The following is a 22,663-nucleotide window of genomic DNA, read 5'->3' on the forward strand; positions in this document are numbered from 1 at the left end:
GGTTCCTGGAGGATCTCAGGGGGGTTGGAGCAGTTCCTGGAGGATCTCAGGGGGGGTTTTGGTGGTTCCTGGAGGATCTCAGGGGGGTTTTGGTGGTTCCTGGAGGATCTCAGGGGGGTTTTGGTGGTTCCTGGAGGATCTCAGGGGGGTTTTGGTGGTTCCTGGAGGATCTCAGGGGGGTTTTGGTGGTTCCTGGAGGATCTCAGGGGGTTTCGAGCGGTTCCTGTGGAGTTCTTTGGGGTTTTTTGAGCTGCTCAGGAGGCGTTGCCCATCCGTGGGCGCCCCTCTGACCCTTTCCGGGTGGTGTCCGGGCTCTCCAGGTGATCGAGAAGGCCCACAACAACGAGCTGGAGCCCACCCCGGGCAACACCCTGCGGCAGACCTTCGAGAACCAGGTGAACCGCATCCTCAACGACGCCCGCGACAAGACCGGCTCCTCGGCGCAGAAGTCCCTGTCCGAGTACAACAACTTCAAGTCCATGGTGGTCTCGGGGGCCAAGGGCTCCAAGATCAACATCTCCCAGGTTTGGGGCCTTCCAGGAGATCTTGGGGGGCTCCACGGGCGGGGTTTGGGGAGGTTCCTGGAGGATCTCGGTGGGTTTGGAGCAGTTCCTGGTGGATCTCAGGAGGGTTTTTGGAGGCTCTCAGTGGGTTTGGAGCAGTTCCTGGAGGATCTCAGGAGGTTTTGGAGGCTCTCAGTGGGTTTTTGGCAGTTCCTGGCAGATCTCAGCAGGTTTTGGAGGATCTCAGGGTTATTTTGTTGGTTCCTGGTGGATCTCAGGAGGGTTTTGGAGGCTCTCAGTGGGTTTTTGGCAGTTCCTGGCAGATCTCAGGAGGGTTTTGGAGGCTCTCAGTGGGTTTGGAGCAGTTCCTGGTGGATCTCCGGAGGGTTTTGGAGGCTCTCAGTGGGTTTTTGGCAGCTCCTGGTGGATCTCAGGAGGGTTTTGGAGGCTCTCAGGGTTATTTTGCTGGTTCCTGGAGGATCTCAGGAGGGTTTTGGGGGATCTCGGTGGGTTTTTGGCAGTTCCTGGCAGATCTCAGCAGGTTTTGGAGGATCTCAGCGTTATTTTGCTGGTTCCTGGAGGATCTCAGGAGGTTTTGGAGGCTCTCAGTGGGTTTGGAGCAGTTCCTGGTGGATCTCAGGAGGTTTTGGAGGATCTCAGTGGGTTTGGAGCAGTTCCTGGCAGATCTCAGGAGGTTTTGGAGGATCTCAGCGTTATTTTGCTGGTTCCTGGAGGATCTCAGGAGGTTTTGGAGGCTCTCAGTGGGTTTTTGGCAGTTCCTGGTGGATCTCCAGAGGGTTTTGAAGGATCTCAGTGGGTTTGGAGCAGTTCCTGGCAGATCTCAGCAGGTTTTGGAGGATCTCAGTGTTATTTTGGTGGTTCCTGGAGGATCTCAGGTGGCTTTGAAGGATCTCAGTGGGTTGTAGCAGTTCCTAGCAGACCTCAGCGGGTTTTAGCCGATTCCCCCGGAGCTCCCTGAAGCTTTCCCCCGTTCCTCGACCTCGCGCGCGGTGTTCCCGTTCCTGTTCCCGTTCCCGTCCCCATTCCCGTCCCTGTTCCAGTTCCTGTTCCTGTCCCCGTTCCCATCCCCGTTCCCATCCCCGTTCCCATCCCCGTTCCCATCCCCACTGTCCCCAATGTCCCCATTGTCCCCATTGTCCCCAATGTCCCCAATGTCCCCACTGTCCCCAGTGTCCCCAGTGTCCCCAGTGTCCCCACTGTCCCCAATGTCCCCACTGTCCCTAGTGTCCCCAATGTCCCCAATGTCCCCAGTGTTCCCAGTGTCCCCAGTGTCCCCTGGTGTCCCCAATGTCCCCACTGTCCCCAATGTTCCCAATGTCCCCACTATCCCCACTGTCCCGTCCCCGTCCCCGTCCCCGTGCCGTGTCCCCACCGTCCCATCCCCGTGCCGTGTCCCCGTGCCGCGTCCCCACCGTCCCGTTGCCGTCCTGTCGCCGTCCCCGTCCCCGTGCCGTGTCCTCACCGTCCCATCCCCGTTCCCGTCCCCGTGCCGTGTCCCCGTGCCATGTCCCCGTGCCGTGTCCCCGTGCCGTGTCCCCACCGTCCCATCCCCGTTCCCGTCCCCGTCCCCGTGCCGTGTCCCCACCGTCCCATCCCCGTTCCCGTCCCCGTCCCCGTGCCGTGTCCCCACCGTCCCATCCCCGTTCCCGTCCCCGTCCCCGTGCCGTGTCCCCACCGTCCCGTCCCCGTCCCCGTGCCGTGTCCCCACCGTCCCTGTCCCCATCCCCGTGCCGTGTCCCCACCATCCCGTCCCTGTCCCCGTCCCCGTGCCGTGTCCCCACCGCGCCGCCGCCGTCCCCGTGCCGTGTCCCCACCGTCCCGTCCCCGTTCCCGTCCCCGTTCTGTGTCCCCGTTCCCGTTCCCGTCCCCGTGCCGTGTCCCCACCATCCCGTCCCCGCTGTCCCATCCCTGTCCCGTCCCCATGCCGTGTCCCCACCGTCCCGTCCCCGTTCCCGTCCCCGTTCTGTGTCCCCGTTCCCGTTCCCGTCCCCGTGCCGTGTCCCCACCGTCCCCATCCCCGTCCCCGTGCCGTGTCCCCACCGTCCCCATCCCCGTTCCCGTCTCCGTGCCGTGTCCCCACTGTCCCGTCCCCGTCCCTCAGGTGATCGCCGTGGTGGGCCAGCAGAACGTGGAGGGCAAGCGCATCCCCTTCGGCTTCAAGCACCGCACGCTGCCGCACTTCATCAAGGACGACTACGGCCCCGAGAGCCGCGGCTTCGTGGAGAACTCGTACCTGGCGGGGCTGACGCCCACCGAGTTCTTCTTCCACGCCATGGGCGGGCGCGAGGGCCTCATCGACACCGCCGTCAAGACGGCCGAGACCGGTCAGTGCCGCCGCCGCCGTGTCCCCACGTGCCACCACTGCCACCCTGCCACCGTGTCCCCACGTGCCACCGCTGCGTCCCCAAGTGCCACCGCCACCATGTCCCCGAGTGCCATCACCGTGTCCCCGAGTGCCACCGCCACCGTGTCCCCGAGTGCCACCGCGGCCACTGCGTCCCCGAGTGCCACCGCCACGTCCCCGAGTGCCACCGCCACCGTGTCCCCGAGTGCCACCGCCGTGTCCCCGAGTGCCACCACCGCCACCGTGTCCCCGAGTGCCACCACCGCCCCGTCCCCGAGTGCCACTGCCACTGCATCCCCACGTGCCACTGCCACATCCCCGAGTGCCACCGCCCCGTCCCCAAGTGCCACCGCCGCCGCCGTGTCCCCGAGTGCCACCGCCACTGCATCCCCACATGCCACCGCCCCGTCCCTGAGTGCCACCGCCACATCCCCGAGTGCCACCGCCCTGTCCCCACGTGCCACCGCCACGTCCCTGAGTGCCACCGCTGCCACCGTGTCCCTGAGTGCCACCGCTGCCACCGTGTCCCCAAGTGCCACCGCCACCGTGTCCCCGAGTGCCACCACTGCCACCGTGTCCCCACGTGCCACCACCCTGTCCCTGAGTGCCACTGCCACATCCCCGAGTGCCACCGCTGCCACCCCGTCCCCAAGTGCCATCGCCGCGTCCCCGAGTGCCACCACCGCCCCGTCCCCGAGTGCCACCGCCACCGTGTCCCCGAGTGCCACCGCCACGTCCCCAAGTGCCACTGCCACTGCATCCCCACGTGCCACTGCCACATCCCCAAGTGCCACTGCCACCGTGTCCCCGAGTGCCACCGCCCTGTCCCTGAGTGCCACCGCTGCCACCACGTCCCCGAGTGCCACCGCCCTGTCCCCGAGTGCCACCGCCGCCACCGTGTCCCCGAGTGCCACCGCCACGGTGTCCCCGAGTGCCACCGCCACTGTGTCCCCACGTGCCACCGCCGCCGTGTCCCCAAGTGCCACCGCCACCGTGTCCCCGAGTGCCACTGCCACTGCATCCCCACGTGCCACCGCCGCATCCCCGAGTGCCACTGCCCCGTCCCCGAGTGCCACCACCGCCGCCGTGTCCCCGAGTGCCACCGCCACATCCCCGAGTGCCACCGCCACATCCCCGAGTGCCACCACTGCCACTGTGTCCCCAAGTGCCACCGCTGCATCCCCAAGTGCCACCACCCCATCCCCAAGTGCCACCGCCACCACCGTGTCTCTGAGTGCCACCGCCAGGGGCCTCCAGAACCCTGAAACGGTGGCCTGGAGACACCGAGGGCTCCAAAAGCCTCCCCAGACGGCTCCAGGAGACACAAAAACCTTCCCAGATGTCTCCAGGGTTCCCAAAAGCCTCCCCAGATGGCTCCTGGAAAGCCCAAACCTTCCCCAGATGGTTCCAGGGGCCACAGAAATCTCCCCAGAGGGTTCCAGGGTTCCCAAAAACCTCCCCAGATGTCTCCAGGGTTCCCAAAAACCTCCCCAGATAGCTCCAGGGTTCCCAAAAACCTCCCCAGATAGCTCCTGGAGACCCCCACAACCCTCTCTAGATAGCTCCAGGGTTCCCAAAAACCTCCCCAGATGTCTCCTGGATCCCCAAAGCCCCTCCCCAGATGGCTCCAGGAGACCTCCAGATCTTCCCCACGTGCCTCCAGGATCCCCAAACCCTCCCCAGGTGCCTGCTGATCCCTCCCCAGATGCCACCAGGAACCCAAAACCCTCCCCAGATGCCTCCAGGAACCCAAAACCCTCCCCAGATGCCTCCAGGAGATCCCAAACCCTCCCCAGATGCTTCCAAGATCCCCTGACCCCTCCCCAGGTGCCTCCTGACCCCTCCCCAGGTGCCTCCTGACCCCTCCCCGTCCCCAGGGTACATCCAGCGGCGCCTGATCAAGTCCATGGAGTCGGTGATGGTCAAGTACGACGCCACGGTGAGGAACTCCATCAACCAGGTGGTGCAGCTGCGCTACGGCGAGGACGGGCTGGCCGGGGAGAGCGTGGAGTTCCAGAACCTGGCCACCCTCAAACCCTCCAACAAAGCCTTCGAGAAGAAGTGAGGGGACGCGGGGACGTGGTGGGGACACGGTGGGGACACGGCCCGGGGCAGGGCGTGGGCGTGGTCGGGGTCAAAGGCCCCAGCTGGGGTCAGTGAGGGGCTTGCTCGAGGAGTTGGGGACATCTTGGGGTCTTTAAACAGGAGTTGGAGACATCTTGGGGTCTTCAAGTGTTTCATTCCAGGTGTTGGGGACCTCTTGGGGTCTTTAAATGGGTGTTGGGGACATTTTGGGGTCTTCCAAGTGGGGTCTACCAAATGGCTCCTCCCCACCCTGGCGGCCATTTTAGTGTCCCCAAGCTCTTCCACCCCAAATATTGATGTCCCCAAGCTTCTTCTCCTAAACTTTGGTCATGTTTTGGTGTCCCCAGTTTTCTCCTGGACACGTTTTTGGGGTCTTACCCACCTTTTATGGTGTCCCCAACCTTCTGCTCCCCAAACTTTGGTCATGTTTTGGTGTCCCCAGTTTTCTCCTGGACACATTTTTTGGTCTTACCCACCTTTTATGGTGTCCCCAACCTTCTCCTCCCAGACTTTGGTCACATTTTGGTGTCCCCGACCTTCTCCTGGACACATTTTTGGGTCTTACCCAACCTTTTATGTTGTCCCCAACCTTCTCCTGGACACATTTTTTGGGTTTTACCCACCTTTTATGGTGTCCCCAACCTTCTTATCCTAAACTTTGGTCACGTTTTGGTGTCCCCAGCCTTCTCCTGGACACGTTTTCTGGGTTTTACCCACCTTTTATGGTGTCCCCAACCTTCTGCTCCCCAAACTTTGGTCATGTTTTGGTGTCTCCAACCTTCTCCTGGACATGTTTTTGGGGTCTTATCCACCTTTTATGGTGTCCCCAATCTTCTCCTCCCAGATTTTGGTCATGTTTTGGTGTCCCCAACCTTCTCCTGGACACATTTTTTGGGTTTTACCCACCTTTTACGTTGTCTCCAACCTTCTTATCCCAGACTTTGGTCACATTTTGGTGTCCCCAACCTTCTCCTGGACACGTTTTTGGTTCTTACCCAACCTTTTTTGGTGTCCCCGAGCTGCTCCGGCCTGACGCCGGTGACGCTTTGGTGTCCCCTGGGTGTCCCCTGGGTGTCCCCGGGGTGTCCCTCAGGTGTCCCCGTGTCCCCTCAGGTTCAAGTTCGACTACACCAACGAGCGGGCGCTGCGCCGGACGCTGCAGGAGGAGCTGGTCAAGGACATCCTGTCCAACGCGCACATCCAGAACGAGCTGGAGCGCGAGTTCGAGCGCATGCGCGAGGACAGGGAGGTGCTCAGGGTCATCTTCCCCACGGGGGACAGCAAGGTGAGGCCGAGAGCCCCCGGGACACCCCAAAATCCAGCCAGGGGACCCCAAAAACCCCTGGGACACCCCGAGAAACCAGCCAGGGGACCCCAAAATACCTGGGACACCCCGAAAATCCAGCCAGGGGACCCCAAAAACCCCTGGGACACCCCGAGAAACCAGCCAGGGGACCCCAAAAACCCCCGGGACACCTCAAAAAACGAACCAGGGGACCCTGAAAACCCCCGGGACACCCCGAGAAACCAGCCAGGGGACCCCGAAAACCCCCGGGACATCCCAAAATCCAACCAAGATACCCAAAAACCCCCGGGACACCTCAAAAAATGAACCAGGGGACCCCAAAACCCCCCGGGACACCTCAAAAAACGAACCAGGGGACCCCAAAAACCCCTGGGACACCCCGAAAATCCAACCAGGGGACCCCAAAACCCACGGGACACCCCAAAATCCAACCAGGGGACTCTGAAAACCCCTGGGACACCCCAAAAATCCAGCCAGGGGACCCCAAAAACCCCTGGGACACCCCGAAAAAACAGCCAGGGGACCCCAAAAACCCCTGGGACACCCCAAAATCCAGCCAGGGGACCCCAAAAACCCCTGGGACACCCCGAAAATCCAGCCAGGGGACCCCAAAAACCCCTGGGACACCCCAAAATCCAGCCAGGGGACCCTGAAAACCCCTGGGACATCCCAAAAAACGAACCAGGGGACCCCAAAACCCCTGGGACACCCCCAAAATCCAGCCAGGGGACCCCAAAACCCCTGGGACACCCCGAAAAACCAGCCAGGGGACCCTGAAAACCCCCGGGACACCCCAAAACCCAACCAGGGCACCCCAAAAATCCTTGGGACACCTCCGTATCCAACCAAGAGAGGCCAGGTTTGGGCTTCTCACCCCCAGTTTTGAGGCTCTGACCCCAGTTTTGGGGTTTTCACCCCCAATTTTGGTGTTGTGACTCCGTTTTTGAGGTTCTCACCCCTGGTTTTGGGGTTCTGACCCCTGTTTCTGGGGTCCCCACCCCGTTTTTGGTGTTCCCACCCCATTTCTGGGGTTCCCAGCCTGTTTCTGGGGTCCTCACCCTGTTTCTGAGGTCCTCACCCCGTTTCTGGGGTCCCCACCCCGTTTTTGGGGTCCCCACCCCATTTCTGGTGTCCCCACCCCTATGTTTGGGGTCCTCACCCCGTTTTTGGGGTCCCCATCCCCATTTTTGGGGTCCCCACCCCTATTTTTGGCGTTCTCACCCCTATGTTTGGGGTCCTCACCCCGTTTCTGCGGTCCCCACCCCTATTTTTGGGGTCCTCACCCCTATTTCTGGGGTCCCCACCCCTATTTTTGGGGTCCTCACCCCGTTTCTGGGGTCCCCACCCCGTTTCTGCGGTCCCCACCCCTATTTTTGGGGTCCCCACCCCTATTTTTGGGGTCCCCACCCCTATGTTTGGGGTCCCCACCCCGTTTTTGGGGTCTCACCCCGTTTCTGCAGTCCCCACCCCTATTTTTGGGGTCCCCACCCCATTTCTGGGGTCCCCACCCCGTTTCTGGGGTCCTCACCCCGTTTTTGGGGTCCTCACCCCGTTTTTGGGGTCCCCCCGCAGGTGGTGCTCCCCTGTAACCTGCTCCGCATGATCTGGAACGCGCAGAAGATTTTCCACATCAACTCGCGCCTGCCCTCGGACCTGCACCCCGTCAAGGTGGTGGAGGGTGAGTGGGGACCCCGAAATCGGCCGGGGGGCGTTGGGGACCCTTCGAGAGCCTTGGGGGGCTGATTTGGTCCCATCAGGGTCCTCAAAAAGAGGCTGGAGAGACTTGGGAAGGTCCAAGGGGGGGTTTGGGACCCCCATGAGCCCCCCAAGAAGGTTCTGGGGGGATCTGGGGTCTCCAGTGACCCCTGAGAAGGTTCTGGGGGGATCTGGGGTCTCCAGTGACCCCTCAGAAGGTTCTGGGGGGATCTGGGGTCTCCAGTGACCCCTGAGAAGGTTCTGGGGGGATCTGGGGTCTCCAGTGACCCCCGAGAAGGTTCTGGGGGGACTTGGGGACCCTCAGGAAGCTCTGATAAGAGTGGGGGAGACCCCCAAGAAGGTTCTGGAGATTCTCTACGGTCTAAGGAAGGTGCGATGAGTTTGGGGTCCCTCAGGAAGGTTCTGGAAGTTCTTGGGACCCTCAGGAAGGTTCTGGACCGTCAGGAAGCTGGGGTGGGTCTGGGGACGCTCCGGAAGGTTCTGGAGCCCCTCAGGAAGCTCCGGAAGGTTCTGGAGCCCCTCAGGAAGCTGGGGTGGGTCTGGGGACGCTCTGGAAGGTTCTGGAGCCCCTCAGGAAGCTGGGGTGGGTCTGGGGACGCTCCGGAAGGTTCCGGAGCCCCTCAGGAAGCTCTGGAAGGTTCTGGATGTCCTTGGGCCCCTCAGGAAGCTGGGGTGGGTCTGGGGACGCTCTGGAAGGTTCCGGAGCCCCTCAGGAAGCTGGGGTGGGTCTGGGGACGCTCCGGAAGGTTCTAGAGCCCCTCAGGAAGCTGGGATGGGTCTGGGGACGCTCCGGAAGGTTCTGGAGCCCCTCAGGAAGCTGGGGTGGGTCAGGGGACGCTCTGGAAGGTTCCGGAGCCCCTCAGGAAGCTCCGGAAGGTTCTGGAGCCCCTCAGGAAGCTCTGGAAGGTTCTGGAGCCCCTCAGGAAGCTGGGGTGGGTCTGGGGACGCTCCAGAAGGTTCTGGAGCCCCTCAGGAAGCTGGGGTGGGTCTGGGGATGCTCTGGAAGGTTCTGGAGCCCCTCAGGAAGCTCTGGAAGGTTCTGTAGCCCCTCAGGAAGCTGGGATGGGTCAGGGGACGCTCCGGAAGGTTCTGGATGTCCTTGGGACCCTCAGGAAGCTGGGATGGGTCAGGGGACGCTCCGGAAGGTTCTGGAGCCCCTCAGGAAGCTGGGGTGGGTCTGGGGACGCTCTGGAAGGTTCTAGAGCCCCTCAGGAAGCTGGGATGGGTCTGGGGACGCTCCGGAAGGTTCTGGAGCCCCTCAGGAAGCTCCGGAAGGTTCTGGAGCCCCTCAGGAAGCTGGGATGGGTCTGGGGACGCTCCGGAAGGTTCCGGAGCCCCTCAGGAAGCTGGGATGGGTCTGGGGACGCTCCGGAAGGTTCCGGAGCCCCTCAGGAAGCTCCGGAAGGTTCTGGACGTCCTCGGGACCCTCGGGCGGCGCCGCTGTCCCCTCAGGGGTGAAGGAGCTGAGCCGGAAGCTGGTGATCGTGAACGGGGAGGATCCCCTGAGCCGGCAGGCGCAGGAGAACGCGACGCTGCTCTTCAACATCCACCTGCGCTCCACGCTCTGCAGCCGCCGCATGGTGGAGGAGTTCCGCCTCAGCGGGGAGGCCTTCGACTGGCTGCTGGGGGAGATCGAGTCCAAGTTCAACCAGGCCATCGTGAGAGCGGGCTTTGGGGGCTTTGGGGTCATTCTGGGGGGTTTGGGGTCAGATCTTGGGGGTTTGGGGTCATTCTGGGGGGCTTTGGGGTCAGTATTTGGGCATTCGGGGTCAGTATTTGGGAGTTTTGGGGTCATCCAGGAGATGTCCCAGACTGGCTGCTGGGGGAGATCGAGTCCAAGTTCAACCAGGCCATCGTGAGAGCGGGCTTTGGGGGCTTTGGGGTGGATCTGGGGGTTTGGGTCATTCTGGGGGGGTTTGGGGTCATTCTGAGGGGGTTTGGGGTCAGATCTTGGGGGTTTGGGGTCAGATCTTGGGGGTTTGGGGTCAGATCTTGAGGTGTCCCAGGCTGGCTGCTGGGGGAGATCGAGTCCAAGTTCAACCAGGCCATCGTGAGAGCGGGCTTTGGGGTCATTCTGGGGGGTTTGGGGTCATTCTGGGGGGTTTGGGGTCAGTATTTGGGGTTTGGGGTCAGATCTTCAGGTGTCCCAGGCTGGCTGCTGGGGGAGATCGAGTCCAAGTTCAACCAGGCCATCGTGAGAGCGGGCTTTGGGGGCTTTGGGGTCATTCTGGGGGGTTTGGGGTCATTCTGGGGGGGTTTGGGGTCAGTATTTGGGGTTTGGGGTCAGATCTTGAGGTGTCCCAGACTGGCTGCTGGGGGAAATCGAGTCCAGGTTCAACCAGGCCATCGTGAGAGTGGGGTTATGGGGCTTTGGGGTCGGATCTGGGGGGCTTTGGGGTCGGATCTGGGGCTTTGGGGTCATTCTGGGGGGCTTTGGGGTCAGTATTTGGGCGTTCGGGGTCAGTATTTGGGGGTTTTGGGGTCATCCAGGAGATGTCCCAGGCTGGCTGCTGGGGGAGATCAAGTCCAAGTTCAACCAGGCCATCGTGAGAAGGAGTTTCGGGTCAATTCCGGTGGATTTGGGGTCGCTGATGATAGATTTGGGGTCAGCTCCGGGGTTGTCCCCCCCAGCCCGTGACCCCGTGCTGTCCCCGTGTCCCCCCAGGCGTACCCTGGCGAGATGGTTTGGGGTTATTCCTGGTGGATTTGGGGTCACTGTTGAAGGATTTGGGGTCATTTTTGGTGGATTTGGGGTCACCTCCGGGGTTTTCCCGCCCAGACCATGATGTTCTGCTGTCCCCGTGTCCCCCCAGGCGCACCCCAGCGAGATGGTTTGGGGTTATTCCTGGTGGATTTGGGGTCACTCTTGTTGGATTTGGGGTCACTGTTGAAGGATTTGGGGTCACCTCCGGGGTTGTCCCCCCCAGCCCGTGACCCCGTGCTGTCCCCGTGTCCCCCCAGGCGCACCCCGGCGCGATGGTTTGGGGTTATTCCTGGTGGATTTGGGGTCACTCTTGGTGGATTTGGGGTCACCTCTGGCCCAGCCCGTGACCCCGTGCTGTCCCCGTGTCCCCCCAGGCGCACCCCGGCGAGATGGTGGGCGCTCTGGCCGCGCAGTCTCTGGGCGAGCCGGCCACGCAGATGACCCTCAACACCTTCCACTACGCCGGCGTGTCGGCCAAGAACGTCACGCTGGGCGTGCCGCGCCTCAAGGAGCTCATCAACATCTCCAAGAAGCCCAAGACGCCGTCGCTCACCGTGTTCCTGCTGGGACAGAGCGCCCGCGACGCCGAGCGCGCCAAGGTGACGCCGGGCACGGGGAGGAGCTGGGGGGCTTGGGGGGTTCCCGGCGGTGTGGGGTGCTCTGGTGGTGGCACTGAGGGTTGGGGTCACCTTGTCCTCACAAAGCCCTGTGGTGGCACTGAGGGTTGGTGTCACCTCCTTGTCCCCACAGCCCTGTGGTGGCACTGTGGGTTTGTGTCACCTCCTTGTCCCCACAGCCCTGTGGTGGCACTGTGGGTTGGTGTCACCTCCTTGTCCCCACAGCCCTGTGGTGGCTCCGTGGGTTTGTGTGACCACAGCCCTGTGGTGGCTCCATGGGTTTGTGTCACCTCCTTGTCCCCACAGCCCTGTGGTGGCACTGAGGGTTGGGGTCACCTCCTTGTCCCCACAGCCCTGTGGTGGCTCCGTGGGTTGGTGTCACCTCCTTGTCCCCACAGCTCCATGGTGGCACCGTGGGTTTGTGTGACCACAGCCCTGTGGTGGCCCCATGGCTTCATGTCCCTGTAGTGGCACTGTGGGTTGGTGTCACCTCCTTGTCCCCACAGCCCTGTGGTGGCACCGTGGGTTTGTGTCACCTCCTTGTCCCCACAGCCCTGTGGTGGCACCGTGGGTTCATGTCCCTGTGGTGGCACTGTGGGTTTGTGTCACCTCCTTGTCCCCACAGCCCTGTAGTGGCTCCGTGGGTTTGTGTCACCTCCTTGTCCCCACAGCCCTGTGGTGGCACCATGGGTTTGTGTGACCACAGCCCTGTGGTGGCTCCATGGGTTCATGTCCCTGTGGTGGCACTGTGGGTTGGTGTCACCTCCTTGTCCCCACAGCCCTGTGGTGGCCCCATGGCTTCATGTTCCCATGGTGGCACTGTGGGTTTGTGTGACCACAGCCCTGTGGTGGCACTGAGGGTTGGCGTCACCTTCTAGTCCTCACAAAGCCCTGTGGTGGCTCCGGTGGCTCCATGGGTTCATGTCCCTGTGGTGGCACTGTGGGTTGGTGTCACCTCCTTGTCCCCACAGCTCCATGGTGGCACCGTGGGTTTGTGTGACCACAGCCCTGTGGTGGCCCCGTGGCTTCATGTCCCCATGGTGGCCCTGTGGGTTTGTGTCACCTCTTTGTCCCCACAGCCCTGTGGGTGGCCCTGTCACCTCCGTGTCCCCGTGTCTTTGATGTTCCCATGTCCCCCGTGTCCCCAGGACGTCCTGTGCCGCCTGGAGCACACCACACCTCATGTCCCCAATGTCCCCATGTCCCTGATGTCCTCTGACTGTCCCCGTGTCCCCAGGACGTCCTGTGCCACCTGGAGCACACCACACCTCATGTCCCCTGACTGTCCCCATGTCCCCATGTCCCCTGACTGTCCCCATGTCCCCAATGTCCCCAGGACATCCTGTGCCGCCTGGAGCACACCACACCTCATGTCCCCTGACTGTCTCCGATGTCCCCATGTCCCCTGACTGTCCCCGTGTCCCCAGGACATCCTGTGCCGCCTGGAGCACACCACGCTGCGCAAGGTGACGGCCAACACCGCCATCTACTACGACCCGAACCCCCAGAGCACGGTGGTGGCCGAGGACCAGGAGTGGGTCAACGTCTACTACGAGATGCCCGACTTCGACGTCAGCCGCATCTCGCCCTGGCTGCTGCGCGTGGAGCTGGACCGCAAGCACATGACGGACCGCAAGCTCACCATGGAGCAGATCGCCGAGAAGATCAACGCCGGTGCGCAGGGGGGCGCGGGGCGGGACCGGGGGGGATCTGGGGGGGATCTGAGATGGTTTGGGGGGACCTGGAAGGGGTTTGAGGTGGTTTGGGGGAACTGGAGTGGGCTTGGGGGGATCTGGGGGGGGGTTTGAGGGGATCTGGAGGGGGTTTGAGATGGTTTGGAGAGGGTTTGGGGGGATCTGGAGGAGGTTTGAGGTGGTTTGGAGAGGGCTTGGGGGGATCTGGGCGGGGTTTGAGGGGATCTGGAGGGGGTTTGAGATGGTTTGGAGAGGGTTTGGGGGGATCTGGAGGAGGTTTGAGGTGGTTTGGGGGAACTGGAGTGGGCTTGGGGGGATCTGGGGGGGGGGTCTGAGATGGTTTGGGGGGACCTAGAAGGGGTTTGAGGTGGTTTGGGGGAACTGGAGTGGGCTTGGGGGGATCTGGGGGGGCGGTTTGAGGGACATGGAGCGGGTCTGAGATGGTTTGGAGAGGGTTTTGGGGGGATCTGGGGGGGGTTTGGGGGGGTTTGGAGGGGGTTTGAGGGGAGCTGGAGTGGGTTTCGGGGGACCTGGAGGGAGTTTGACGTGGATTGGGGGGGACCTGGAAGGGGTTTGAGGTGGTTTGGGGGAACTGGGGTGGGCTTAGGGGGATCTGGAGGGGGTTTGAGATGGTTTGGAGAGGGTTTGGGGAGACCTGGATTGGGTTTGAGGGACCTGGAGGGGTTTTGAGGTGACCTGGATGACCTTTGAGGACACCTGAGGAGCTTTTGGGGGCTCCTGGGTGACCCTTGGAGACACCTGAGGAGCTTTTGGGGGCTCCTGGGTGACCCTTGGAGACACCTGAGGAGCTTTTGGGGGCTCCTGGGTGACCCTCGGAGACACCTGAGGAGCTTTTGGGGCTCCTGGGTGACCCTTGGAGACACCTGAGGAGCTTTTGGGGCTCCTGGGTGACCCTTGGAGACACCTGAGGAGCCTTTCAGGGCCCTGTCTGAGCCTGCCGGGGCTTTGGGGTGACCCGGCCGAGCTCTGGGGGTTCCTGTCAGATCTTGGACGATTCCCACCTGACCCCGAGGGTCCCTTGGGTGCCGTGACCCCGGTGGTGACCCCATCCCCACCCCGGTGTCCCCCGCCAGGCTTCGGCGACGACCTCAACTGCATCTTCAACGACGACAACGCCGAGAAGCTGGTGCTGCGCATCCGCATCATGAACAGCGACGAGAACAAGATGCAGGAGGTGGGAGGGGGCCTGGGGACGCCCCGGGGGGCACCCGGAGGTGGCCCGGGCCTGACCCGTCCCACCCGCCGTGTCCCCTGCAGGAGGAGGAGGTGGTGGACAAGATGGACGACGACGTCTTCCTGCGCTGCATCGAGTCCAACATGCTGACGGACATGACGCTGCAGGGCATCGAGCAGATCAGCAAGGTGGGGACACCTGGGGTGGGCTCGGGGACACCTGGGGTGGGCGTGGGGACACCTGGGGTGGGCGTGGGGACACCTGGGGTGATGGGGACACCTGGGGTGGGCGTGGGGACACCTGGGGTGGGCGTGGGGACACCTGGGGTGGGCTCGGGGACACCTGGGGTGATGGGGACACCTGGGGTGATGGGGACACCTGGGGTGAGCTCGGGGACACCTGGGGTGGGTGTGGGGACACCTGGGGTGAGCTCGGGGACACCTGGGGTGATGGGGACACCTGGGGTGATGGGGACACCTGGGGTGGGCTCGGGGACACCTGGGGTGGGCGTGGGGACACCTGGGGCGATGGGGACACCGGGGGCGATGGGGACACCTGGGGTGATGGGGACACCTGGGGCGATGGGGACACCGGGGGCGATGGGGACACCTGGGGTGGGCTCGGGGACACCTGGGGTGATGGGGACACCCGGGGTGATGGGGACACCTGGGGTGGGCGTGGGGACACCTGGGGTGGGCTCGGGGACACCTGGGGTGAGCTCGGGGACACCTGGGGTGGGCTTGGGGACACCTGGGGTGGGCTCGGGGACACCTGGGGCAGGTTTGGGGACACCTGGGGTGGGCTTGGGGACACCTGGGGTGGGCTTGGGGACACCTGGAGAGGTTCAGGAGCAGTTGGGAGATCCTCTGGGGTACCTGGAGAGGTCCATGAGGTCCCCAGGGACACCTGGAGAAGTCCAGGAAGGGTTGGGAGGTCCCCAGGAGCACCTGGTGAGGTCCATGGTGACCTTTAGAAGGTTCCAGAAGACCTTTAGAAGGTCCGAGATGGTCCCTGGGGGCACCTGAGAAGGTCCCTGGATTACCTGGGTGTCCCCCAGGTCACGACCCTCGGTGCGCTGAGGGTCCCAGGTGGATCCTGAAGGACACCTGGAGCTCTCCATGGAGGGTTTCAGGAGTTAATGGTGACACTTGAGAAGGTCTCGGAGTAGCACCAGGTGCCCTGGGGGGGTCCAGATCTCCAGGTAGATCCTGAGGAGCACCTGGAGCTCTCCATGGGGAGCTTTAGGAGGATCCAGGAGACCTTTAGAAGGTCCAGGACACCCACGGTGACCCCGTGGTGACCCCGTGGTGACCCCTGTCCCCACCTGGCCAGGTGTACATGCACCTGCCGCAGACGGACAACAAGAAGAAGATCATCATCACGGAGGACGGGGAGTTCAAGGCGCTCCAGGAGTGGATCCTGGAGACGGACGGCGTCAGCCTCATGAGGGTGCTGAGCGAGAAGGACGTGGACCCGGTGCGCACCACGTCCAACGACATCGTGGAGATCTTCACCGTGAGTCGCCTGGGCTGGGGACACACCTGGGGACACACCTGGGGGCTGAGGGACACACCTGGGTGGGGAGGGACACACCTGGACACACCTGGGGCCTCATGGTGGAGGATCTTCACCGTGAGGACACCTGGGTGCCCAGGCTGGTGGGATCCCCAGAGCTCTGGATTTTGGGGATTCCCAAACCCCTGAATTTCGGGATTTTCCAACCTCTGGGTTTTGAGAATTCCCAAACCCTTGGATTTTGGGAACTCCCCAAAATCCCAAACCGTTGGATTTTGGGGGAATTCCCACCCCCTGGATTTTGGGGATTCCCACCCCCTGGATTTCGGGGGATTCCCACCCCCTGGATTTTGGGAATTCCCACCCCCTGGATTTTGGTGTTTCCCACCCCCTGGATTTTGGGGATCCCCTCCCCTGAGCGACCCCAAACCCCGGGCAGGTTCTGGGGATCGAGGCGGTGCGCAAGGCGCTGGAGCGGGAGCTCTACCACGTCATCTCCTTCGACGGCTCCTACGTCAACTACCGGCACCTGGCGCTGCTGTGCGACACCATGACCTCCAGGGGACACCTGATGGCCATCACCCGGCACGGCGTCAACCGCCAGGACACCGGGCCCCTCATGAAGTGCTCCTTCGAGGAGACGGTGCGGGATTGGGATTGGGATTGGGGTTTGGGGTGGGATTTGGGGATTGGGATTGGGGATTTGGGGTGTGACATCGAGGGGACACCTGATGGCCATCACCCGGCACGGCGTCAACCGCCAGGACACCGGGCCCCTCATGAAGTGCTCCTTCGAGGAGACGGTGCGGGATTTGGGGAGTTTGGGGTTTGGGATTTGGGGTGTGGGATTTGGGGTTTGGTATTTGGGGTACAACATCGAGGGGACACCTGATGGCCATCACCCGGCACGGCGTCAACCGCCAGGACACCGGGTTCCTCATGAAGTGCTCCTTCGAGGAGACGGTGCGGGATTGGGGAGTTTGGGGTTTGGGGTGGGTTTGGGGTTTGGGGTGTGGGATTTGGGGGTTTGGGGTTCAGGATTTGGGGTTTGGGGTACAACATCGAGGGGACACCCGATGGCTGTCACCCGGCACGGCGTCAACCGCCAGGACACCGGGCCCCTCATGAAGTGCTCCTTCGAGGAGACGGTGCGGGATTGGGATCAGGATTGGGATTGGGATTTGGGGTTTGGGGGGGTGGGAATGGAGATTTAGGGGGTTTGGGGGTGGAAATGGGGTTTAGAAGGGTGGGAATGGGGTTGGGAATGCGATTTTGGGGACGTTTTCTAGGATTTGGGGTTCAAAAAGGTCATTTAAAGGTCGAAGCTGATTGTGGGGTTCCAGGCCAGTTTTGGGGTGTCCCCTCCCTCAGGTTGATGGGAACAGTGACCCCACGAAGAGCTTTTGGCTCCTAAAACTGGGAATTCCGGGGACATTTTCTAGGATTTGGGGGGCGTTTCGAAGGATATTGATGGTTTTGCCGCATCCAGGGGTTCGAGGCTGATTTTGGGGGGGGTCAGGGCTGATTTTGGGGCGTCCCCCGCCTCTCTCTCAGGTCGATGTCCTGATGGAGGCAGCTGCCCACGGCGAGAGCGACCCCATGAAGGGCGTCTCGGAGAACATCATGCTGGGCCAGCTGGCGCCGGCCGGCACCGGCTGCTTCGATCTGCTGCTGGACGCCGAGAAGTGCAAGCACGGCATGGAGATCCCCAGCGCCCTGCCCGGCCTCGGCGTCGGCGGCTGTGAGTCCCCGAAACCCTGGGCGGGAACCCCTGGGAGAGCCGGGGGGACGCCCCCAGGAAAACGGGGAGCGGCTTCCTCCAGCCGACCCCGGGGCGCGGTGACGCAAAGACCTTCGAGGTCCTCGTCCGGCACCGGGTGTCCCCGTGGCGAGAGGGGACGGCTCCGGGTTTTGGGGTCCGCGGGGATTTTGGGGTCCACCGTGATTGGAACGTTTGGATCCTACGAGGGGAGGAGCTGGGGAGACCCCCAAGGGTGGTGACACAACTCCAGCGTCACCACGGCCACCGCTGTCGCCCTGTCCCAGTCACCTGAGTCCCCTTGAAAGATGGGGAGACACCTGGGATTTTGGGGTTCTCTTCCCATTTTGGGGTTCTCTTCCCATTTTGGGGTTCTCTTCCCATTTTGGGGTCTCGTGGATTTTGGGGGAAGAGGAGAACACCCCAAGGGTGGTGACGTGAAGACCCCCAATGTCGTTATGGCCGCCCACCTGTCCCAGCCCCGTGTCCACCAGAGGCTGGGATCTCGTAGATGTTGAGGTCCCCCAGTTGTTGGTGTCCCCCAGGTTTTGGGGTGCTCCAGATGTTGATGCTCCCCAGATGTTGGTGTCTCCCACATTTATTTTGTCCCCTGATGTTGATGTCCCCCAGATTTTGGGATCCCTCAGATGTTGGGATCCCTCAGATGTCGGTGTCCCCGATTTTGGGGGTCCCCCCCCGATTTTGGGGTGCCCCTGACGCCGCTCTCTCCGCAGCCACCGGGATGTTCTTCGGCTCGGCCCCCAGCCCCATGGGGGGGATGTCCCCGGCCATGACCCCCTGGAACCAGGGGGCCACCCCGGCCTACGGCGCCTGGTCCCCCAGCGTGGGTGCGTCAGGGGCGCTGGGACGGGTTTTGGGGTGTCCTGGGCTACACTGGGGGTCACGGGGTTAAACTGGGGATGGTTGGGGGGCTCTGGGGTGTTTTGGGGGGGCTCTGAGGCGGGGTAGAACTGGGGTGGAATGGGTGACACTGGGATGGGCGTGGGGGCGGATTTGGGGTCCATTTGGGTGTCCTGGGGGCACTTTGTGTCCCCAAGGTCCATTTGAGGGGTCCCGGGGGTGGTTTGGGGTCTCAGGTTGTGTTTTGGGGTCCTGGGTTGGATTTGAGAGTGGTTTTGGGGTCCTGGGCTGGGATTTGGGGTCCTGGGTTGGATTTGGGGTCCCCCTGACCCCCGTTTCCCCCGCAGGCAGCGGCATGACCCCGGGCGGCGCCGGGTTGTTTTTAAGGGGTGGTTTTGGGGTCTCCGGTTGTGTTTTGGGGTCCTGGGTTGGATTTGGGGTCCCCCTGACCCCCGTTGCCCCCACAGGCAGAGGGATGAACCCAGGCGGCGCCGGGTTGTTTTTAAGGGGTGGTTTTGGGGTCTCAGGTTGTGTTTTGGGGTCCCGGGTTGGATTTGGGGTCCCCCTGACCCCCGTTTCCCCCGCAGGCAGCGGCATGACCCCGGGCGGCGCCGGATTCTCGCCCAGCGCCGCCTCGGACGCCTCCGGGTTCAGCCCCGGCTACTCCCCGGCCTGGTCACCCACGCCCGGCTCGCCGGGGTCACCCGGCCCCTCCAGCCCCTACATCCCCTCCCCGGGTGAGTACAGCCCCAAAAACACCCCAAAACAGCCCAAAAGAACCCCGTAAAACACCTTGTAACCCCCCCAAAATGCCCTAAAATAACCCACAATAACACAAACTGCCTATAAAACATGTTGTAACCCTTAACAACGTCCTGTAACACCCTGTAACGGCCCAAAACACCCTAAAATAACCCAAAATAACCCAGAACACCCTAAAATAACCCAAAATAACTCAGAACACCCGTAAAGCACCCTATAATCCTTAACAACACCCCAAAACTGCCCCATTCACCCTGAAATAACCCAGACAACCTGTAACCCTTAACAGCACCCCAAAGCACACCCACACACCCCAAAACAGCCCCATTCACCCTGAAATAACCCAGACAACCTGTAACTGCTAACAGCACCCCAAACACCCCCAAATGGCCCCATTCACCCTGAAATAACCCAAACAACCTGTAACCCTTAACAGCACCCCAGAGCACACCGAAACACCCCGAAACGGCCCCATTGCACCCTGAAATAACCCAAAACAGCCCCATTCACCCTGAAGTGCCCCATAACACCCATAAACCAGCCTGTAACTATTAACAACACCCTAAAACACCCTAAACACACCCAAACACCCCAAAATGGCCCCATAGCACCCTGAAATAACCCAGACAACCTGTAACCCTTAACAGCACCCCAAAGCACACCCACACACCCCGCACCGGCCCCTCACTGCGCCCCACAGCACCCCAACCCCTCCTGACCCCCGTGTCCCCTCTCCGCAGGTGGGGCCATGTCCCCCAGCTACAGCCCGACGTCCCCTGCCTACGAGCCGCGGTCGCCGGGGGGCTACACCCCACAGAGCCCCAGTTACAGCCCCACCTCGCCCAGTTACAGCCCCACGTCGCCCAGTTACAGCCCCACGTCGCCCAACTACAGCCCCACGTCGCCCAGTTACAGCCCCACCTCTCCCAGTTACAGCCCCACCTCGCCCAGTTACAGCCCCACGTCGCCCAGTTACAGCCCGACCTCGCCGAGCTACAGCCCCACGTCTCCCAGTTACAGCCCCACGTCTCCCAGTTACAGCCCCACGTCGCCCAGTTACAGCCCCACGTCTCCCAGTTACAGCCCGACTTCGCCCAGTTACAGCCCCACCTCGCCGAGCTACAGCCCCACGTCTCCCAGTTACAGCCCCACTTCTCCCAGTTACAGCCCCACCTCTCCCAGTTACAGCCCCACCTCGCCCAGTTACAGCCCCACCTCTCCCAACTACAGCCCCACCTCGCCCAACTACACCCCGACGTCTCCCAGTTACAGCCCCACCTCTCCCAGTTACAGCCCCACCAGCCCCAACTACACCCCGACCTCGCCCAACTACAGCCCCACGTCGCCCAGTTACAGCCCCACGTCGCCCAGTTACAGCCCCACGTCGCCCAGTTACTCCCCGTCCAGCCCCCGCTACACCCCGCAGTCGCCCACCTACACCCCCAGCAGCCCCAGCTACAGCCCCAGCAGCCCCAGCTACAGCCCCACGTCCCCCAAGTACACCCCGACCAGCCCCAGCTACAGCCCCAGCTCCCCCGAGTACACGCCCACCTCGCCCAAGTACAGCCCCACGTCGCCCAAGTACAGCCCCACGTCGCCCAAGTACAGCCCCACGTCGCCCACCTACAGCCCCACCACGCCCAAGTACAGCCCCACGTCGCCCACCTACAGCCCCACGTCGCCCGTCTACACGCCGACGTCGCCCAAGTACAGCCCCACGTCGCCCACCTACAGCCCCACGTCGCCCAAGTACAGCCCCACGTCGCCCACGTACAGCCCCACGTCGCCCAAGGGCTCCACGTACAGCCCCACGTCGCCCGGCTACAGCCCCACGTCGCCCACCTACAGCCTCACCAGCCCGGCCATCAGCCCCGACGACAGCGACGACGACAACTGAGCCCCCCGCAGGGAGCAGCGGGGCGCAACCCCCCGAAAACGGCCCGGCCCGTGGGGGTGACACCGACACCGACGTGGGCACGGGGTTGTGGTCACCCCCAGAAAAACCCCACACCGACGTGGGGACGGGGCTGTTGTCACCCCCAAAAAAACCTCTCAGATCGTGGGGGTGACACTGACAACGATATGGGGACGGGGCTGTTGTCACCCCCAAAAAACCTTTCAGATCATGGGGGTGACACCAACATTGACGTGGGGTTGGGGCTGTTGTCACCCCCAAAAACCCTCTCAAATCGTGGGGGTGACCCCGACATCGATGTGGGGACGGGGCTGTTGTCACCCCCAAAACCCCCACATCGATATGGGGACAGGGCTGTTGTCACCCCCAAAACCCCCACATCGATATGGGGACAGGGCTGTTGTCACCCCCAAAACCCCCACATCGATATGGGGACAGGGCTGTTGTCACCCCCAAAAACCCCACATCGATATGGGGACAGTTGTTGTCACCCCCAAACCCCACAGGCCGTGGGGGTGACCCCAGAATGGATTTGGGGGTGTGGTGGTTGTCGGCCCCCAGACCCCCACATCCGTGCGGGGGTGTCACCCCCTGAACCCCCAAATCGTAACGGGGTCGGAGTTGTTGTCACCCCCGATCCCCCGCAAGCAACGGGGGTGACCCCAAAATTTATACGGGAACGGCAGCGTCACCCCTCAGACCCCCACACTGAAATGGGGTCGGGGGGCGTCGCACCCCAAAACTTTCCCAGGTTCTGGGGGTGACCCCCGAGTTTCAGTGGGGGACGGGGTTTTTGTCACCCCCCAAACCCCCCCAGGCCATGGGGGTGACACCCCAATTTATATGGGAACGGGGTTGTCACCCCCAAATTGAAATGGGGTTGGGGTTGTCACCCCCAAATTGAAATGGGGTTGGGGTTGTCACCCCCCAACCCCCAAGTTCCCGTGGGGACGGGGCCGTTGTCACCCCCCAGGTCCCCACAGACTGTTGGGGTCACCCTTGAATTGGGGCCACCCCCAAGCTGGGAGGTGACACCAAAGGGTGCAGACGGCTGAATTTGGGGTGACCCCTAAATTGGGGTCACCCCCAAAGTTGGAGCGACCCTCAGCTTTGAGGGGGGAGCTCCTGAATGGAACTGGACCCCCGAGTTCAGAGGGGGCGACCCCCAGACTGGGGCTGACCCCTGCTTTGGGGTGAAACCCTTGCGTTGGGGGGTTGATCCCCAACCCGGGCTCTGAGCCTTGAATTTGGGGTGACCCCCAAGTCGAGGGTGACCCCCAAGTTCAGAGGTGACCCCCAGGTTGGGGTGGGGGATGGGGCAGGCGTGGGAACCCCGCCTGGTTTTGGGGGGCGGGGGGGGGGGCTGTAATTTATGGGGGTCGTTCGTTAACGAGGGCGGGGAGGCGGGTGGGGGTGGGGGGCGCTCGGTGGCGGTTTTTGGGGTTCGGGGGGGGGGGTCCTTTGCCCCTCCCCCCTCCCCCTTTATTTTGCTGTTTTCACTTTCGGGGCTGTTGGGGGGAGGGGAAGCGAATTTGGGGGAATTTGGAATTTTGGGGGAATTAATAAAAGTTTTACTGATTTTCATCTGTGGCTCTTTTGGGGGGAAGGGGCAAAGGAGTCCCCTCCTTTGGGGACACCTGGACTCCTGTGGTGGCCCCGCCCTGCT

General features: G+C 62.6%; 1 protein-coding gene across 1 annotated transcript; it reads left to right on the forward strand.

Moving 5' to 3' along the window:
- Positions 1–320: 320 nt before the first annotated feature.
- On the forward strand, positions 321–21,131 carry LOC120747982 (DNA-directed RNA polymerase II subunit RPB1; the record flags this gene model as incomplete). The annotated part of the gene is made up of 16 exons (XM_040054048.2): positions 321–524; positions 2,626–2,848; positions 4,746–4,929; positions 6,067–6,238; positions 7,832–7,937; positions 9,428–9,633; positions 11,054–11,278; positions 12,724–12,970; positions 14,085–14,185; positions 14,269–14,373; positions 15,518–15,700; positions 16,140–16,343; positions 17,255–17,441; positions 18,194–18,307; positions 18,908–19,057; positions 19,823–21,131. Coding segments are annotated over 16 exons (3,768 nt in total), but the record flags the coding sequence as incomplete, so codon positions are not given.
- Positions 21,132–22,663: the final 1,532 nt, after the last annotated feature.

Source organism: Hirundo rustica, unplaced genomic scaffold, assembly GCF_015227805.2.
Source record: "Hirundo rustica isolate bHirRus1 unplaced genomic scaffold, bHirRus1.pri.v3 scaffold_365_arrow_ctg1, whole genome shotgun sequence".
NCBI classification, from domain to species: Eukaryota; Metazoa; Chordata; class Aves; order Passeriformes; family Hirundinidae; genus Hirundo; species Hirundo rustica.